At 46.6% G+C, this 13155-nt stretch overlaps 1 protein-coding gene across 1 annotated transcript in view; it reads right to left on the bottom strand.

Moving 5' to 3' along the window:
• col4a5 (collagen, type IV, alpha 5 (Alport syndrome)) overlaps positions 1–13155 on the bottom strand; it is a 54571-nt gene that overhangs the window by 11920 nt on the left and 29496 nt on the right. Inside the window, exons 4-33 of the mRNA XM_056575629.1 lie at positions 12901–12945; positions 12311–12355; positions 12047–12109; positions 11780–11833; positions 11653–11679; positions 11381–11461; positions 11104–11166; positions 10888–10923; positions 10223–10264; positions 9920–10012; positions 9066–9119; positions 8762–8818; positions 8489–8533; positions 8078–8131; positions 7748–7789; positions 7005–7098; positions 6440–6475; positions 6078–6329; positions 5608–5697; positions 4943–5013; positions 4191–4382; positions 3366–3534; positions 2668–2760; positions 2467–2571; positions 2252–2349; positions 1675–1825; positions 1431–1544; positions 911–1078; positions 629–718; positions 287–433 (exon numbers count right to left, since the gene is read on the bottom strand). Coding sequence (XP_056431604.1) covers positions 287–433; positions 629–718; positions 911–1078; positions 1431–1544; positions 1675–1825; positions 2252–2349; positions 2467–2571; positions 2668–2760; positions 3366–3534; positions 4191–4382; positions 4943–5013; positions 5608–5697; positions 6078–6329; positions 6440–6475; positions 7005–7098; positions 7748–7789; positions 8078–8131; positions 8489–8533; positions 8762–8818; positions 9066–9119; positions 9920–10012; positions 10223–10264; positions 10888–10923; positions 11104–11166; positions 11381–11461; positions 11653–11679; positions 11780–11833; positions 12047–12109; positions 12311–12355; positions 12901–12945 — 2671 coding nt within the window. The remainder of the gene's footprint in view (positions 1–286; positions 434–628; positions 719–910; positions 1079–1430; positions 1545–1674; positions 1826–2251; positions 2350–2466; positions 2572–2667; positions 2761–3365; positions 3535–4190; positions 4383–4942; positions 5014–5607; positions 5698–6077; positions 6330–6439; positions 6476–7004; positions 7099–7747; positions 7790–8077; positions 8132–8488; positions 8534–8761; positions 8819–9065; positions 9120–9919; positions 10013–10222; positions 10265–10887; positions 10924–11103; positions 11167–11380; positions 11462–11652; positions 11680–11779; positions 11834–12046; positions 12110–12310; positions 12356–12900; positions 12946–13155) is intronic.

Genomic DNA, 13155 nt, shown 5'->3' with positions numbered 1-13155 from the left:
TGTATTATTCTACAGCCAATCTTTTGTCAGAAAAACATAAATAGCTCTTTAATATTCATATATGAGTAGTAGAAATGTAAATGTTATGGTATACATTATGGACTGCAAATGCTACATGATAACTAGCATATAGTATTTAAGTGTAAAACCTATAGTCAGTAATGAAAGTAATAAGCAATGAACTACAACTCAAAGTATGAATGGCGTGTCAAAATCCGCCACAACAGGAACACCTTTCTAAAAATGTTGAATTGCTACCAGGACCATGTTATTGCGGTCGGCGTACCTGGAATGCCAGGTTCTCCCTTGACACCCTTCAGTGCTTGAGGGGGCAGGCTGGTCCCAGGAGGTCCTTGTACTCCGGGGTCCCCTCTCTCTCCCTTCACACCTGAAGGTCCAGTGGTCCCAGGCCTTCCGGAAAAACCGTCGTCACCTAGGATGAGGATGAGGAGGAGGAGGAAGAGGTGACAAAGGTGACGCAGGTGCGGTGAAGCTGCATAGCCCTATCATTCAAGGTGTCTAAGTGTGTAGGCGTGTGTTTGGTGTGCAGGGGTGTGTAGGTGTCTATGTGTGTAGGTGTGTGTGTGTGTGTATGTGTGTACGTGTGTGTGTGTGTGTGTGTGTGTACCTTTAGGTCCGGGGAAGCCCGGTCCCCCTGGACCTCCGGGTCCTCCTGAAGGTCCTGGTGATCCCATTGGTCCCATGTCTCCTTTGACACCTGTAGCCAATCAGAACCCAGTCACATGGTTGATTGGGTCAGTCACCAGCTGGGAGGACAGTCACATTCTCAGCCCTGTGGCCATCCTGGATGAATTAGCGCAGCGCTAACTGATGCTTGGTCTCCCTAGCGGCATGGTTAGTCCTTCATTAATTGCATTTGAAGCTAAAGTAAATCGTGAGAGATCTTCACCTTGAAGTCCAGGCAGTCCGTCGCGACCGGGCCCTCCAGGGGGTCCTGGGGTTCCCAGAGGTCCCGGAGAACCAGGGAAGCCGGGGGATCCTCTGTCTCCTGGCAAACCGGTGCTGTCCAGACCTGGGGGGCCAGGGTCTCCCTTTTCCCCGTTGGAGCCCGGGAATCCTGGAATACCGTGGTGGGAAAGGTTGGTTATGAGCTAATGATCCTCATAAAAATAGTTTCTTTGAGGATTTCTCTGCTAAGGTAAGAAAGAAAAGAGTAGAGTAAGGCCCAATCCCATTTCTACCCCTTACCCCTTCCCCTTCCCCCTTCAAAATAAGGGGGGAGGGGTAAGGGGTAGAAATGGGATTGGGCCTAAGTAGAGCATAAAACAAGAAAAACTTGTATGGAAATACAAATGTGGAAAGAAAATCTAGATATCTTTACTAGATGTATTGACGATAACGTGGCTTAAAGGTTGGGCTATTGCACATTAATGGCATTCAATGTATTTCACAGACTGGATGGAGGATACCTGGGGATCCCATGAGGCCTGAGGGTCCGGGGGGGCCCGGGGGCCCCTGAGAGCCAAGGTTGATTGATCCTGGGGGGCCTCTAGGACCCTGCTGGCCAGGAGTACCGGGGTCCCCTGGAGAGAAAGAGAGAGGTACAAATGAACCAGGAACGTTCGGGGGATCCCTTTGACTTTATAGGGATGTTCCAAATAACTACGACTGTTCATCCTTGTCAGAGGGAATAGTTCCGTGGGGTATGCTGACCTTTGTGTCCGGGCCCGCCGTCTAAGCCAGATCGTCCTGGAGAACCTGGGTTTCCAGGGAAACCGGAATCCCCCTTGGGTCCGTGGTTTCCCTTAGACCCGGGGAACCCAGGAGAACCGGCGGGGCCGGGAAGCCCGAAGCCTGGGTCACCCTGGGGGGACACATTAGAAATGCATACTGAGTGCCACGGGCACGAAAGAGTGGAACGCCGGTCAACATTAGTCCACTGGCTCCAAGAGGGAGCCAAAACCAGCGGGAATAACTTTGATAACCGTGTTTGAGCCACTTTGAGCCAAAGGCAAACAAAGGAAAGTGTCTTGTGTTATCTCTGATCATTTCCCGGATTCCTCGTCTTTTCGTTTGGTACCAAACCAAACCATGAACGCATTTATTGATTTGTTCATGTGTTCACCTTTAAGAAGAGTTGAATAGAGACCTCTATATACCGGCGTTCGACCTTATCTATTGTGGTTGGAAGTGTTGGCTATTGTTCAGCACTGAGTCTTTTGTTGTTGGAAGGTGCTGCCTGAACTTATCAGACCACATCCTGTGGTAACGATTCTCACAAGGCCCATACCTTGGCCCCTGGGAACCCAGGCTGTCCCGGGAGTCCGTCGACGCCTGGTCTTCCTCCGCCACCAGAAGACCCTGGCTGGCCGGGAGTGCCTGGGAATCCTGGAGAGACCAAGGAAGGAAGGAGACGAGGCGACAAGGAAAGGAACACGGTGAGGATAGGATACTTTAAGACAAGGTGAGGAGGAAAGGGTGAAGGGGAATGGATGCGGCCCTAACCTTTGCCACCGGGGGGTCCTGGGAGACCGATACCGGGGAGTCCGGAGTCCCCCTTAGTTCCTGGTGTCCCTGGGAACCCGGGCTGTCCGGGTCCACCTGGGCCGCCTGGCAATGGAGGGACAGGTCAATCTCCCACCACAGTAATATAATACAACCAGAATGAGTTCTAGGGGTACAATTGGGCTGGCTTCATTTGTGTACCTGGCTGTCCAGGAGAGCCGGGGTCTCCGTCCTGTCCTCGTGGTCCGGGCAGACCCTTCTCCGCCACAGTCGCACCTGGTTCACCCTTAGATCCTGCATGGGACAGAGGGCGTTGGTACGGAAACCAGGAAGTGGCCCTCGAAGCAGTAAGTGTGTAAGGGTATAATTTAGCTAAATATTTTCCAACTACGTCCATTTAAAAATAATATTGAGTTCCACGACTTTGTGTTCCCTTTGTTTTTCTCCCCCGATTTGTGTATACTTTAAATACTTTTTCCATTGTATCTCCGCTCACAAATGGATCTTAGCACATTTGATTTCTGGCTAAGTTGCTCACACACTTACGCTAGATTTCTGTAGCAGGGTTATGAATCACATGCTAGGGGCTACATCTCTTTATCAGGTAGCATGGAGTTAAATCACTCCCATGCTAGGGGCTACATCTCTTTATCAGGTAGCATGGAGTTAAATCACTCCCATGCTAGGGGCTACATCTCTTTATCAGGTAGCATGGAGTTAAATCACTCCCATGCTACGGGCTACATCTCTTTATCAGGTAGCATGGAGTTAAACCACTCCCATGCTAGGGGCTACATCTCTTAAGCACATAGCTTGTGTATGAACCTCATGTAGGTGTAGATGCTACATCCCTTCAGCATGTAGCGTGTAGCACGTAGCATGTTAGCATGTTGTGGTACCTGGGGACCCGTGGCCTCCAGATCTGCCAGAGACTCCCTGGATGCCCTTCTCTCCTGGGGGGCCCTGGGGGCCGAATCCTGGGGACCCGGGGGAGCCCCTGTCCCCTGGCTGGCCCGACAGACCCGGTTCACCGGGGGGACCTCGCTCTCCTTTCACCTGGTGAGAACCCTGAGGGACACACACAGGGAGACACACACACACTCAACAAAAATAAACACTGAGACCAGGGTGTGAGTCAACCAGTATGAGCCCAATATAAACATCAACATGTACACTATATAAAGCCAGTTTAAACCAGTATGAGCCCAATATAAACATCAACATGTACACTATATGAAGCCAGTTTAAACCAGTAGGAACCCAATATAAACATCAACATATACACTATATAAAGCCAGTTTAAACCAGTATGAAACCATTATATACATAAATGTACACCATATAAAGACAGTTTAAACCAGTATGATCCCAATATAAACATCCATATGTAAACGATATAAAGCTAGTTTAAACCAGTATAAACCCAATACAAACCCAATATAAAGCATGTTTAGACCAGTTTAAAGCCAGCTCACCGACACTCCTTTAGGGCCGGTATCAGTATCAACCCACTATAAAATTCAATATGTACTCCATGTAAAGCCAGTGTAACGAGTGTGAACCCAATATAAACATCAATATGTACGCCATATAAAGGCAGTTTAATTCAGTATAAACCCAATATAAACATCAACATGTCCACCATGTACAGCCAGTTTAAACCAGTATAAACCCAATACAAACCCAATATAAAGCATGTTTAGACCAGTTTAAAGCCAGCTCACCGACACTCCTTTAGGGCCGGGCAGTCCGGGGGATCCGTCGCGACCGGGCCGTCCGTCCAGACCGGGCAGGCCCCCGGGGCCGGGGAACCCACTGTCCCCCTTCTCTCCCCGCACTCCGCCCACTGAGACGGCATCGCCGGGGTCCCCCTTCTCTCCCGGGTAGCCCGAGGCTCCCGTAGACCCAGGGGGTCCCTGAGGAGGAGGAGGAGGGGGAGGAGGAGGAGGTCAGGAGGAGGAGGAGGGGGAGGGGGAGGAGGAGGAGGAGGAGGAGGGGGGGAGGAGGAGGAGGAGGAGGATGGAGGGGGAGGGGGGGAGGAGGAGAGGGAGGAGGGGGAGGATGGAGGGGGAGGGGGGGAGGAGGAGGAGGATGGAGGGGGAGGGGGAGGAGGAGGAGGAGGGGGGAGAGGAGGAGGAGGAGGATGGAGGGGGAGGGGGGGAGGAGGAGGAGGATGGAGGGGGAGGGGGGGAGGAGGGGGAGGAGGAGGAGGATGGAGGGGGAGGGGGGGGAGGAGGAGGAGGAGGAGGATGGAGGGGGAGGGGGGGAGGAGGAGGAGGATGGAGGGGGAGGAGGAGGGGACGGAGAGAAGAAGAGAGGAGAAGGAGATGAGGAGGCAAGAAGACGAGGAGGGAGGAGGAATCTTTATTGATTCGGGTTGTATGTGAGATGCTGACGTCAGATATCTGTCTCTAGGTTGTAACACAGAAGTGTAACCAGGAAGTGTAACCAGGAAGTGTAACCAGGAAGTACTCACGGCAGGTCCACCGGTACCGGGTTGTCCAGGGAATCCTCGGTCTCCTTTGCCTCCTGGACCTCCGGGCGATCCTATAAACACCAGCAATACTATGGTTACTACTACACTACCTCTATTATAAGTAGTGCTATTACTAGTACTGTTAATAAGATAAGATTACTTTAACATGATGCTGAGTTATTTTATTACTCGCAGGCGGGAAAACCTACGACTGTTACTACTATTATTATTACTTCTCTAACTAGTATTACTGTTGCTAGTACTACACGTACAAAATATTTTCATAAGAATGAGCTTGACTTAACTATGACCAAAACTTTTAAAACTAAAAGTACTATAAACTACTCTAACTACTATAGATATAATACCGCTACAACTAATAATAAATTAGTTAGAAAGACCTTGACTTTACTACTACTACTACAACTAATAATTTATCAATTATATCGATCTTGACTTAACTTCTTCTACTACTACTCCCACTACTACTACTACTACTACTACTACTACTACTTCTACTACTACTCCCACTACTACTACTACTACTACTACTACTACTACTACCAATAATAAAATAATATGTCAGTAGTATAGCTCTTGACTTTACCAGGTCCCAATAGTCCTACTACCACCACTAGTAAGATATGAACGGGTTGGGGTCTGACCTGGGCGGCCAGGCACTCCGGCTGGTCCTTGGGGTCCAGCGATGGGGTTGCTGCCTCCCACACAGTTCACGCAGGTCTCTCCCTTCTCACCTGAAACACCAGCAGCAGCAGCACCAGATCAGAGGTGTCCCAACACTGTGGGGGCCTTTTACACCTGGCAGGGTAGCCAGGTGAGCGCTGGCACCTTGGTTAGCATCGAGATGATATGCTTATTGTCATGGAGTGGGACGGGGTTAGGGTTGGTTGGTTAGCACTTTAACTGTGTGTTTGCTTGTTAGTTCCGTTATGATTGTTTCCAGTACTCTTATTCTTGAGGAGTCTACACGCACACGCTCTCCTCCCCATTCCCCAATCGCTCCCTTGTGTGCCTCTCTTCCTCTCTGTCTCTCTCTCTCTCTCTCTCTCTCTCTCTCTCTCTCTCTCTCTCTCTCTCTCTCTCTCTCCACAGAGAGACACACACACACACTCACCCCTGATGCCGTTCTCTCCCTGGTATCCCCTCTCTCCCTGTTGTCCGGGAAGACCGGGCTCGCCGGCGATACAGTTCCCTCCGCCGCTGGAGAACCCTGGGAGCCCGGGGGCTCCGCTGAGACCCTGGGGGCCCGGGCCGCCGTCCCGTCCTGGGGCCCCGGGCAGAGACACACCGGGGACACCGTCCTCGCCCTTCCCGCCCTTGTCTCCGGGGTAGCCTGGGGTCCCTGGCTGGCCGCCGCCGCCGCCACCTGGAGACGAGGAGAGAGGAACAGAAACACCACGGTCAGATGCTGCTCACGTCCGTTACAGAATCACTACGGTCAGATGTTTGATACATTAAACCATGCGTTTATCTTACCTGGAAGTCCGGGCTGTCCTGGTGGTCCATTCAAACCTGGAGAAGGTGAAAGGTCAAACATCAGGTTAAAAGATGAATACATTATAGTGCATGTGTTTGTATCACAGTTTGGGAATGTGTGTGTGAGGGGTCTTAACGGATCCAAAATGATACGCCTGATACAATTCTGTGACTACTGTTGAAATCCTGTCGAATGCTAACTTGATGGAAGAGTTTGAAATAACTTTGAAAGACTTAACATGAATAGGCTACAGTTTTGCTTTAAAACCGCTGATAACAGATTTTTCGCCTTATTTCCAACTCTTGCGGCTTTATCAACTTTTTTCCTGTGCTTATGTTCTGATCATGAAGGTCAGCCTAGTCATCACAAAGGTCACAGGTCACAAAAAAAAGATCTGGGTGATCTTGAAGACCCCCGTGTGTGTGTGTGTGTGTGTGTGTGTGTGTGTGTGTGTGTGTGTGTGTGTGTGTGTGTGTGTGTGTGTGTGTGTGTGTGTGTGTGTGTGTGTGTGTGTGTGTGTGTGTGTGTGTGTGTTTCCAGGTTCCTGATTTTATTCGCACGCACCTGCTGTTCCTCTCTCTCCCTTGTGTCCGATGGACCCAGAGAAGCCGGGTTCACCTTTAGGCCCGACCTTCCCAAATGTATCTCCACCGATAACCTGTTAGACGCACAGCAGAGAGGGGCAATTTCACCACCTGGTGGCCATGGGGAGATACTGCACACAATTGTTACTTTTGACTAGCAGAGCGCTAGCTACAATAAAATAAGAGATGTACGTCCCAGATTGGAATTTAGGGTGCATAGCAGAAATACGAATGAAAGAGGTTAAAAATGTATCCAAGAATATAAACTACAAAGCTTTAACTATAAAAATACATTTTACTGATTTGTTTATCAATAGAGAGGAAATCTCATGCAAGAAGTGCACATGAATGTGACTGTGTGTATCAGTATTATTTGTAATATTATCAGTATTTATGAGTATTTTTTTAAATTTGTCTCCTTCAGGTCATGGTGTGATTATTTCATCACGTCAGAAGAGGACTGCACCATCTGGTGGTCAGGGGGAGGTACTGCACACGCATGTATCCAGACTCACAATAAGTGGTCTCTGTTATTATTTCTCTTTTTACTGTCACTCCTCCACTTAATGTTGTATTTTTCCCACCTGGCGTTCAGAGAGGGGTACTGTACTTTCATTCAGATTCTTACTGCTGAACACAAGGAAGTGCTGCACAGCTCAACTCAGAGCGATGGTTCCAGCGCCTTGCTCAAGAGGACATTAACATAATAGATTCTATACGCACCAGGCCCGGGGGTCCGGGGAATCCACGATCACCCTTCCCGCCCTGGGAAAGTGAGAGAGGAGGCAGTGTTATTTTTCATTTGCTTCATTTTGAAAATGCTTTTGAAAGGAAAATGCTTATTTTCCATGCTGATGAAGCATGTCAATTAGTTTTCATTCAAATAAAAACAAATAACATAACCTAATGCATATCTCTAAGTATTCGTAAAGTGACCCCGGATAAGTTGTTGAAGATGAGTGAGTGAAGAGAATGTATCTATGTTCTTCATGTCCGTGCATTTTAATAACAATAATAATAGATAATAATACAATAATTAATACAAATACTCACTCTATCTCCGTCCCGTCCAGGAAGCCCGGGGCTGCCAGAGTCTCCTTTGCCTCCCTGGAAGAAAGAAGGACAGGAGAAGAACAGCGCTGAAGCAGGAGGTAGTCAGGATTCATGATCAATACACAAACAAAATAAACACAACATTACAGTAATGATGGTACTTCATGAGGGATTAAGTACTGTGGTCATGAGTCGTGTTTTGCTGTTTTCAATAGTTATAATTCGTTTTTATTGAGAATTCCTTATTAATTTCTGTTTTCTGATGACAATAGTGATTTGTTTGTGAGTTATTATCTGTTAGTTGGTGACTTTCATTCTTTATCGTACCTCATGATCATTATTGACTAAATCATGTGGTAAGAACAAGGATAGTTAGTCGTTATAGTTATAATGTGTTCGTTAATGACTCACGGGGAAGCCAGGGGAGCCCGGGTCGCCATCTTTGCCTGGTTTGCCCTGCAGAGAGAGGATATTGAGTTAGTCATGACAATCAAAATGTAGTAAATATAAAAATAACACATGTGTTTATTGAGTGTGTATGTTGAGTGTCTGTTTTAAATGTTGTATGCTGAGTGAGTGAGTGAATGTGTATGTGTGTGTGTGTGTGTGTGTGTGTGTGTGTGTGTGTGTTGAGCATTTGTTGTTGTTGTGTGTGCGTGTTTGTGTGTGTGTGAGAGTACTCACTCGTTTACCAGCCTCTCCAGCTTCCCCTTTCCCTCCCTTTTGTCCGCCAGATGGACCCTTAGTAATGCAAAAACAACATATTATATATTAAGAATTAAAATAGATAAATATTTCAAATCCGTAAAAATATATACAATGAGGTTTGTGGAGATATTAAAACATTTAAAAAATATTGCCAGAGTTGAGGAATGCATTAACGACAGAGTTGAGGATAACATTATTGGCAGTGTGCAATGTAATCATATTGACATACATAACAATACGATACTATAAATGATCATTAGAATAGATTGATTATACTTACGGGAGTGCCGGGATTTCCAGTATCTCCAGGTTGACCAGGCAATCCTTGTTCTCCCTGCCGATCAAACAAAAGCATTGATCAAGCAAAAGCACAATTCTCATTATTAGTAAGAGATAATCAACTGTTTTGTTTGTCATCTAGTGGCCGTCGAGAGAATTTCAGTAGCTGAATTAATGCTGCCCTCTAGTGGGGGATTTATGCTGTGGCACTTCAGAGCTGAATGGAAACGCGTTTAAGACAGGGACAGTCTCGGCCATGTCATTTCCTGGTTGGTTTCGGGTGATAGCAACCAGAGGTTGTTAACGACAATATTAAAGACATACTTGAATAAATACTAAATAGAATATTTGCAAACGACGGAACCCTCTTTTGGGTAGAACATGAATATTAAATATTTCTCTATGACTCCCGTTAGAAACTATTAACATTGGTTCCAATAGACTCCACTGATTAGGAATATCACAAGACCCTACTGTTGGTCTCAGATATCCCCAGCTGGGGGTCTTTAGGGTCTACTCAAGATATCTAGGAGCTACTTCGGGTCTCAGATGCCTTTGTGATCTCTAAAGACCCCTGAATATTGATACGGCCTACTATAGCTTAGGACCAATTCAGATCAGTCTCTGGAACCTCCTAAAGATGTGTAGACCCTTCCATCGATCTACAGCCCCCTCCTGCAGACCGAGGACCCCTAGTGTGTTTCTAGAAGCTACTGTTATTCAAACACACCCCAGCTGTTAGTGTGTAGGACCTAGGATAGAGCAGGGACCACCTCCTGCTCGCTCAGGTCTACTGATGTTCTCCCGAGGGCCGTGTGTGAGTGCTAGCGGGCCGGGGGGGGGGGGTTGGGGTACCTTCTCTCCTCTCTGGATTTCCGACTCTGGGGGCTTCTTCTGCTCTCCCACCTGACCCGGGGGACCAGGGGGGCCGGGCAAACCCTGCAGCCCCTGTGACCACACACACACACGCACACATACACACACACACACACACACACACACACACACACACACACACACACACACACACACACACACACACACACACACACACACACGTAAAAACACGCATAGAGATTATGGGAGTGCACCTAACTTTTACAGTATTGTTAATATTAAATTTGGATGAAAAGTAATCATGTATTTTATCCTTCGTACCTTATCTCCTTTAGGTCCTTGAAAATTCAACCCCATGTTTCCCTGGAAACAGAAACACAGAGCGACGCGTCACATGATGTGATCAGTGCTCAGATCTTCTCCAACAAAATAGGTCAGTGCTGTTTTTTGTTTTTTAATGAGGAGAGGGCTAAATCATCGTCAGACGATAGCTGATGGGTTCCAAGATTGCTGCTCTCCACGTTGACTGTTCACCTGCATGCAACCAATGCCCGCTCAAACGGGACTGATCAATACTACTCTGTGTCCAACAGACTAGAAACAGACACCGGAACGCTTCCGATCCCAAAATATTGCCCCAATGCCGACAGATTCTGAATTAATATTCATGCATCTATTTATAGAGATTACTATTATCCTAGTGAACTACTATTTATTCCTATTCTTCCAATCCTTCTTGTTTGTAGTGATGCTTCTTTAAAGAGATCCTCAGTACAGCAGGTGCTTCTGAGCCTACTACAGGAAGTTATAAAACTGATAGTTCTGGTCCTGGATTCAACTGCCTGAGGCCGTTGTGAAATACCCTATAAACACACACCTGTGATCGCAAAACAATACATTTCTAACGTCTTTCACTTTTGTGTCATGGGTCGGAATTCCCATATTTTGGGAATTCTGGTGTGTTTCCCGGTGCGTTGTAAACTCACCTTGGGTCCAGGAAGTCCAGGTGAACCTGGTCGACCCTGGAAGAGACATCAGAGGCTTGGTTCAGCGGTAGGACCCCTTTAATAGTGCCTTAGAACCCCTTTAAAACTCTATTATACATTTAATATTCCTCCATTAGCCCTTTAAGTTAATGTGGGTCCAGGTTGACTCAGTGAGCGTTCCTGGGTTGATGGAATGTTATTCCAGGGTTCCCTTACCTCGAAACCTCTGGGTCCAGGTGGGCCGAAAGGTCCCGGCAAACCAGTGGGTCCGGTACCGCCCTGTAACACACACACACACACACACACACACACACACACACACACACACACACACACACACACACACACACACACACACACACACACACACACACACACACACACACACACACACACACACACACACACAGAATCAATATGTATATTCTCATTGCTGTCTATAACTGACTGGTTCAAACACTTTGTTAAGGCCTAGTGGTGGTGGAGGACTCACAGGTACTCCCGGTATTCCCGGCAGTCCCGAAGTCCCCTTCTCTCCGAAGCGGTTGGTGGAAATCACATCGCCTGGGTCTCCCTGGGGATCAACAGAACAAACCCAGGTGTGAATTATAATATTATCATCATACATTAGTCTATAAAATAGTTTATTATTTTCAGGAATAAACAAATCACAGAATTGTTTCTTTGCTAAACTCGTACAATATTTATTGCCAATATTTAAACAATACTACAGAAGAATAGACAAAAGCATGATGTCAAGCTTACCTTTGCTCCTGGCAAACCCGGAGGTCCCTATAAGCAACCAAACATGAAGACAAGTGTTGAGACATCAATATAAGGTGAATAACATCCATCGCTGGGTCAGACGGCGTTCCCTCCCAGATGAACTCACCGGTCGCCCCTCCAGGCCTCCGATGCCTGTGTTTCCTGGGAATCCCCTCTCACCCTGAAAGACGGGAAAAACAAGGTCATGTGACCGATGACATCGCCACAAGGTGACCTCAGAGAAGGCGCTTGTATCTGCTTATTTTTTTTCCGATCGCATTCATCGAGACATGGTTCTGTTTGAACCACTGTGGAGGAAGACCTCACCGTGTGACACACAGATATATTATCGCAGCATGTTTTATATCTGTTATCGTTTTATGTTTTTGATTACCTTTGTTCCATTGCAACCTGCCGTTCCTCTCGGACCTGGTGGTCCGTCCTGCCCTGGCAGACCCTGGGAAACACAAAGTAAACAGGAAGTGATGTCACTCTGGGCCACCATGCAGGTATGGCCATATTGCAACTTGAGTAATCCACTCTAGTGCAGGAGTTTAATGCTTTTAAACGCTGGGCACTTTCTCGTTAAAAGCTGCAATCATATCAACAGATCTGTTAGCAAAGAGATGTTGAATTTATTTTATTCTTGAAAACTCACAGGAATTCCTGGGGTTCCTGGGAATCCAGGCAATCCTGAAGGTCCCTGAGAAAATAAGTGATTGATTAATTCAATAGCACAACTGTTTTAACATATTTAAAACACATTGGATCCTGTGCTGTAATTCACTTTGTGATGTGAAGTGCAGTCAGAATGAAAGCAGTCCCATTGTCGACATCTGCTGGACAGATAATGCTACAACAGCCTGGCAACATGATTGAAAGAGTGCTGCTGCTGGTGCTGGCAACTCATAGCCAATGGACCTACTGTTGTTCAAGATAGCTATTAAGCTAGCTTACAAACATTAGCAGCTAACTGCTAAGTGTTTTCTATTCTACTTAACATCTTACTTTTATTTCGTCTCATTGAGATTAAAAACCTCTTGTATATGCGACACCTGGCCAAGACAGCAGCAGCATACAAAAAGATACAATAAAGTAAACATAATACATATACCTTATCAAACATATGACACCACATTACCACACAATAACACATTATTCTACACATAGAACAGGTCAAAGGAGAGTCACATTATCCTGCATGATTGCATGAAACATATTACACATGAGAGTTTGAAATATTCTTACTCTTATTCCTTTGGGACCGAATGGCCCTGAAGGTCCATCAGTTCCCTGGGAGGGAGAGACAGATGGAGAGAGAGAGAAAATCCAGAAATATCAGCAATTAGTTTCAGTATTTGAGACTTTTCTTCCAGTTAGTCATTCTCATATTCAGGAAAATAACTAAGGGGTGTTACATGGTTCTATTGAATCTACAGTGTTATGGTATATGTTTGGACCAATATTCCTATCTTCTCCAATCTAACTGTAAGCCATCCTTGA

Source organism: Gadus chalcogrammus, chromosome 17, assembly GCF_026213295.1.
Source record: "Gadus chalcogrammus isolate NIFS_2021 chromosome 17, NIFS_Gcha_1.0, whole genome shotgun sequence".
NCBI lineage: Eukaryota > Metazoa > Chordata > Actinopteri > Gadiformes > Gadidae > Gadus > Gadus chalcogrammus.
The sequence above is the reverse complement of the archived record's forward strand: the minus strand, read 5'-3'. Positions and strand labels throughout refer to the sequence as shown.